The 6,703-nt window shown below is 39.5% G+C and overlaps 1 protein-coding gene across 1 annotated transcript; it reads right to left on the bottom strand.

Moving 5' to 3' along the window:
* Positions 1-3,929: 3,929 nt before the first annotated feature.
* Positions 3,930-5,313, bottom strand: cunh15orf61 (chromosome unknown C15orf61 homolog). Its single transcript, XM_071536299.1, has 2 exons — positions 4,524-5,313; positions 3,930-4,398 (listed from the first exon to the last, which is right to left on the bottom strand). Exons 1-2 carry the CDS (start codon positions 4,864-4,866, stop codon positions 4,271-4,273), a joined length of 471 nt encoding a protein of 156 aa, XP_071392400.1. The 5' UTR covers positions 4,867-5,313; the 3' UTR covers positions 3,930-4,270.
* Positions 5,314-6,703: the final 1,390 nt, after the last annotated feature.

Genomic DNA, 6,703 nt, shown 5'->3' with positions numbered 1-6,703 from the left:
CACGCTGCATCAAAAAGTATGTGAAGCATTTCTGAGAACAAAATTGATTTATTCCACTTCTATGTTTGTATGCAGCAACAGTATCAGTGTATTTAATGTAAATCCCCAGTCTGGTATTGAGTTGCTGTGTGTGTAGTGTGTGTGTGCTGCTTATTGTGCAAGTAAGGAGGAAGGCAATCAAACAACACAAGGGGCCTATTCTGGTGCAAAATTAAGGTACATACAGTACATCTTGATATAGGCTATTTGGCCCTGATCTCCAATGATAAAAATGCAAGCAAAGTAACAAATAAACAAACAAAACAATGCCTTATCCCCTCTGTCTGATCCATGGATGCCACTTGTTTATGCTACAAAGACATTAGGCTGTTCTTTGGTAAAAGAAAATGAACAAACAAATAAATAAATATTTCTGAGTATTTCAATTTTGACTTAAGAAAAACAGATCAAGCAGAGCCTGTGGCTAGAGGAGCCTGACTGCATGCTGGTGGGGGGTAAAAGACAGCCCGGGGGGGCATGGAGGGCGTCTGTTTTTTAATGAGCTGAAACTTTAAATACTGCATAATATATAATAAAAATGGATAGTTCATTTAACTCTCCCGATAAGTCGTGGAAAAACTATTAAAATCCATTACTCTTAATGTCAACAGAGTAAGCATTAAGTATGAATGAAGTGAACATGATACCACATCAACACCAAGAGAGAAAAACAAAACAATAATCAACTTGCACTGGAAGAAAAAAGGCATTTGGCATAAGGTTAAGTGCACAAGCTTAAGTGCATTGAACTAAACCCATTATAAAGCAATGACAATGATGTATTAAACTATATACATTTCAGAACAACTCTAAGAATAATAATTAGTGAATTTTTCATCAATGTGGAGTAAAATTTATGGGACCTTGATGGAAATGTCCAGTGTTTTTATTCACTGCACCTTCCAGTCCTACTTTCAGTTGGGACCAGTCTTGAAAAGACTACGCCAGACACGATGACTGACAGACATTTCAGCCACCCACTGTCAGTGTCTTTGGCAACACTGATTGGCACAGCAGGCATAGTCTTTCAACAGCCCCCCCCTCTCTAAACCTCAAAAAGAAAAAGAAGGATGGGAGGATGTAAAAAAGAAATATGGTGCCCCTTGTCATCCCTTGGGTCAAGAGATACACCATAATAGATTTTTAATGGCTCCACTACTCCAACCCCCCTCCAAAAGAAAAACACTTCCTCACCCAACAGCACATGAAAAAGGTAGTGATTCAAGTCTCAATGGCAAATCCAGCAACAATTATAAAACTATATCTTCAAAGCATTATGGTCTGCTCACTTTACATATTTCACCTTCATTCACTTCTAATGTATATGGTCATTATTACCTGTACACTGAAAAATGGGTCTCTCAAAGCTGATCACCATGAATATATGTCTGCAACTGGCGATATATCTACCAGAAAAGTAATGAGCTTTATGTTTGAGTTGTCACATTAGAATTCAAAAAGTGCCTATTCACTATGAATATTGTGACAATGTTGGTTGACACCTCTGAATTAAGATGTAATTTCAGGGCGATCCTCCTTACAGTGATCTGAGTGATGGCTCTGGTCCCCCTGCTGCTAGTGGAGCAAGCATGGAGACGGTGCTGGTGGCCGATCTAGAGGCTTAATGATAACCTCGCCAGCATTAGCTGCAGGGGTTGTTCATACAATAATTGTTTCTGCCAAGCCATATATCTATATGACAGAGGAAAAAAGAATGTGATTTTTCCTGCTAAATAATTGATTTCAGAATTGGCCGCATCAACCACTTCAAGGAAATGAACATGCTTAGTGCTATTTTTTTTACACAGAAGAAACTGAGAACTTATAAGCTAATTAGAAGATAATTACAAGACCTCGCAAGTTGATTAGCAATTTCACTGTTGCACATTAACAATTTACAGCAACACTACACTCAATTTCAGCACTTGTTTTGCTTTACTTACCTAAATTCTAAATAGTATTTAAAGTATTTAAAGTATTTAAAGATTTCACCTTGACAAAACTTATTACTAGCTTCAGCATGCAATTAAACATGCCAAACAGGCATTAATTCTTTGTTCATTACCACATTAGTTGTGTGTGGGGTAATTTAGCCGCTTCAATACAGGACTAGACTACCATGGCTATTAAAAGGCATCAATCTTTCACCAAAGTGCAGCTATATTTTCCGTTAATTTACAGTAGTCCATTTGCAGTCTAGATATCCTAGACCTGCACTGGTGGTGACCGAGGTACGATGTGTAACGCTAAGCCTCCGCCTGGGCTGGAGGGGAGCCCTCCCCTGCAGTTTAGAGTGGCTCAAAAGGTGCAGCCCTGAAAACAAATACAATGTACTCACAGGCTCCACAGCTTGGATTTCACTGACTCACATCATCCTGTAATAGCCAGACACAAAGCTGCAGTCAGTTGCAACCCCATGCAATTATGTCTCGCTGTACTGCAGTATCAATGCAGTGCATGGGTCAAAGGGTCAATGAGTAATTAAGACATGGTTGCCTGAGCATTCCCCATGCACACTTTCAGCCTTGACGAAAGGTTGGAGATGAAAGAAGGGGGGATTTAAGTGCAGCCTGATACTACGGATCAGATTTCCATAAGTGTGTCTAAATGTTCCTTGTTAAAGGCAATTAGTATGATTAAGAGATAATGTGGCATCATCACTATGTTTAAGAGGATTTTGCACATGAATACTATATGAGGATATAATATTGTACACATAAAGTTGGAACCATTAATATAAAAATGTTATTTTTGTCAGTTATTTGTTCCATAGAGGTGTACTTGAAGGGTTCTCAGAAAAGTGCTGAATATCTTGATTGTAATTTATTGTCTTGAGACAAAGCTATTCATTGTTTTCCTTCATCCCTCTTTATCACATCAATATGCCATTCTGAACTTAATAAAATTTTGAAATTATGTCAAAATTGTCTCATATGAGTGTCTTCAGGCTAAAATTCTCAAATGTGGATTTCAATGTGGATTCATTGTGCTATGCAAATTACTTCCAGGGATGTTAAATATCTGATCCTCCTATAAAGATATTTTTGGGGTGGGTCTTAGGCCTACAGCTGGATAGTCTAAGGCATAACAATTTACAATTTTTGACACTAAATTAAATTAAACCAGTTGTTTGCTTGTATGTAACACAATCAAGTTTTACAAAGGACAACCAAGAGGAGCTTGTACAACATGAACAGCATGTAGGCCGATATCTCAGCCTTCAAGAGCAAAGAGGGGCAAAAGGTCCATTGATTTACATGTACAACAAGAAATTATTCCTTCAGTTTCATTGTTGCTAAAAAAGAAGAGGCCAAGGCCAGAAAATTGAGGTCGCTGATAAATGCTATTAGTAGGAGATGCTGAGGGGGTGAGGAAATCAATATGGCAGTTTGTCAACCTGCCTCTCAGAGGGAGCAGGAGTCTCTGCAGCAGTAAGTGTGCCCCGTCAGCAAAGCACATTACCAGAAATCAAAGGCCAAAGAAGGCCTGAAGGAGGGGATGCAGATGCCCCTACACAAAGGCCACACTTTGGTAATTAAAACCCATTTTATCAGACCTGTCTTGTCACCAGTTTTTCTCTAACACTATTGACTATCTGTTGCATGGAGCGTGATCACTAATTTCACTTTAAATAAATGAGCTGTAGTTATTTAAATTCCCACAAGTGCAATGAGAGAGTGGACGCTACTTCACTTTAAAGCCCCTCATAAGAAGAGTGGATTCTGATTAACAGGCACCAGCCTAGTGTTAGATTTGTTAGTCAGTGTGGTATGAAAACCATTACTGTAAAATCATATACTGTACAAGCCATTCCATACAATTTCATATCTATAGTGAAAGTACACAAATGTATTTTCAGAATGTAATTATTTTATTATTTTACAGCTCTGAAAACTTTGTGAATATTCTAGGAAACATTGATTAGTGATTAACAGGCCATGCTAGTAAACATCCTGAACTTTCCCTTAAATTTTAATATCTAGCCTATAGCTTCCTGTATACCACTGTCAGTATTGCATGTCAATGTAGTAACATGCATAAATGACTCCACCAATGCAACTTAAATAGTATTTAATAACTGAAAACTAATGGATTTGTACATTATATAGCAGGACTGTTATAGTGACATGGGATGGCACTTCTGTCAACTGGCCCACCAGAACACAGTCTGTTGTGAAGAGGTAGGTCGTACAACACTCTCTTGGAGAGGCATTCAATGATTTGTTTTAGTTCAATACTGTGCGCCTTCATCCTCTTTGTAGGCGAAATAGACTGTGACCGGTCCGGCACTCGTCTGCACCGTTTCAGCCGCCCCCACCACCAGCCAGCAGCCGATGCCATAGGCTAAACAGGGGATACCTGCAACAAGTGGATACACTGTGTTCATGTATGCCATCATATTCCATTTGAAAATAAAATCATATTACAACGGGCTGCATCTTGTAAGAATAAGGTGGAACACTAAATGTATCTCTCACACTGACCTAGATTGATGACTTTCAACATGGTGAAAAACTTGTCCTCAAAGTCCAGGTTCTGTGGAGGCGCTTTAGTACAGTGATACTTAATGAAGGGGAAGCAGCCTGTTCTCAGTATTTGGTAGTTGGCTCCCTGAACTGTCCAGTTAAAGTTGGACAGTCCAAACTGGTCGTTGTGGACGGCACTGTAGCGGACACAGTAGGAGGTCCAGGGCGGTAGTTTTCGCTGCAGCAGGTGGCAAGTCAACACCTCCGAGGCTGCGGGGCGCAGCGCCTTCTTCCCAAATGTGCTTGGTAACAGCGCAAACTTTACAAAGATGCTGTGTATCCTCTGCAGAACGCCCCTCATAACTTATTCGAAAAGTAGACCAGTCTCCCTTTGCTGTTATTGGTATTTCTAAGACCTGGACTGCATGCATATACTTTAATTCAGGTACAGCCCTTTCTAGCCACAGACGCAAAACCAAATGAATGGATGCGGCAGAACAAAACCAGCTGCCCGTCCCTTCAAAGGCTGAGCAGTGGGGAGAGAAGCACGCCGCACACCGCCGGTGACTAACTCTAGCCAAACAGTGTTACGAAATACAAGGCAAGTACTCTTTCAGATGTAGCATAGCTCCGCTAACGTAGCAAGCTAAGGTTAACAAGATATCCCCAGCTTGTCAACTAAACAGAAATGATATCTTCCTTAAGATATATTCAGCTACACAGAGCTGCATGTCCTGATACACATATCGTCATAACTTAATCTTATTCAGCCCACAGACTTGTGAAAATATCTACTTTCTTCTGGGTGGGTGCTGTACTGAATTGAATGCTCTTACCGGGTACATCCACTATACTCATCCGGTTGGAAACGCAGCAAAGCGTACTTGTTCCTCTTTCTTCTTCTTCTTCTTCTTGTTTTACGGCGGTTGGCATCCAGCTTATTACCGCCCTTGTTCCTCTTTAACATTACTCAACTTGTAGACTTAGACTACTCAACGGAGACCGACTTTGTTTTCGAAACTTAATACTAATCTACAAAATGCTACATAATAATAACTATGTAGGCTGCATACTGTACACTGAAGTGACGATTCACCAGCGGACCATTCAGACTGCAGTAGCCTAGCTATACTCAAACAATAGAATATCACTTAACCAGGCCAAGTTATAAAACAACAGCATATTTTTATACAGTAATAAGATATATCATTTAGAATTGTATAAATTATTCACAATTCTAGAAGCCTTAGTTATTTTGGCTGTTAGCCTATATTATGGGTGAATTGCATCAACAGGGGTTAAAATTTAAACTGGATTAAATCACAGTTTAGCAGTTAATTATGTACCAAACTGTAAAACTAGTTTAAAAGCAGGGTTAAATTTAAACCTTCATTTAAATCTCAGTTTAGTTTTTCAATACTTAATACATTTGACATGTCAATTCCTGATTAAATAATTGTTCCTCTTTTGCATGATGCTGTTACAAATTTCCCCCTCCTTTATTTGCCATCAAAACAAATATGGTTAACCCATTTATCAGCTACTGACTCACCACCGCTACAGATAAATTTCCTCTTATTTTTTAACTGTACAGCTTATCGCTTACCAGTGGCGATAGTGATAGCCCCAGTGCAAATGTTCTTGTTTGGCCCTTCCCCACATGCACACACGCACACTACAACCCTCTCTATAGCATACATATTAGCAGGCATATTTATCACAGAGCAGACAACTGCAAAACTGTCACTACCAAAAGGTCCACTGCACCACCTCTCACATCCCAAACGGTAACCAGTGGTCAGCACCATGGACAGCAGACCTCCAACCACCACAGCCTCAAGTCTAAACCAAACAAACTTCCCTTATGTAGCCTACAGCTTTAAATGTTCTAAACTCTCTGTTCCATGTCTCTCAACACAGGTCTTTTGTGAAGACCTCATTGCATGATCGGATTAAAATCCACAACTTGAATCCAGAAAACAAATATACAGATAGATAGATTTGAACAAAAGCATATTATAAACAATTAGTAAAATGAAAAATTAAGTGATGTCCTTTCCTCTGCATGAGGAGAGGTGCAGGGGCCTTCTAGGCAGACTGGAGAGGCACACAAGGTCATCTGTCCCTGCATGAAAGAAACAAACATATACACCATAGTGGTAAAGTAATAAGGTTATACAGCTAACCATACATCTATA

This window comes from Centroberyx affinis, unplaced genomic scaffold (genome assembly GCF_046629955.1).
Source record: "Centroberyx affinis isolate AG114_WGS23_722 - 3 ecotype Tasmania unplaced genomic scaffold, CSIRO-AGI_Caff_v1 ptg002853l_1, whole genome shotgun sequence".
NCBI lineage: Eukaryota > Metazoa > Chordata > Actinopteri > Beryciformes > Berycidae > Centroberyx > Centroberyx affinis.
The sequence above is the reverse complement of the archived record's forward strand: the minus strand, read 5'-3'. Positions and strand labels throughout refer to the sequence as shown.

Bases quoted from the DNA above. Each gene is read 5' to 3' on its own strand.
- cunh15orf61 (XM_071536299.1), bottom strand. From the start codon at position 4,866: ATGAGGGGCGTTCTGCAGAGGATACACAGCATCTTTGTAAAGTTTGCG. The intron at 4,399-4,523 runs GTCAGTGTGAGA...CACTTGTTGCAG, and splicing joins GTTGAAAGTCATCAATCTAG to GTATCCCCTGTTTAGCCTAT.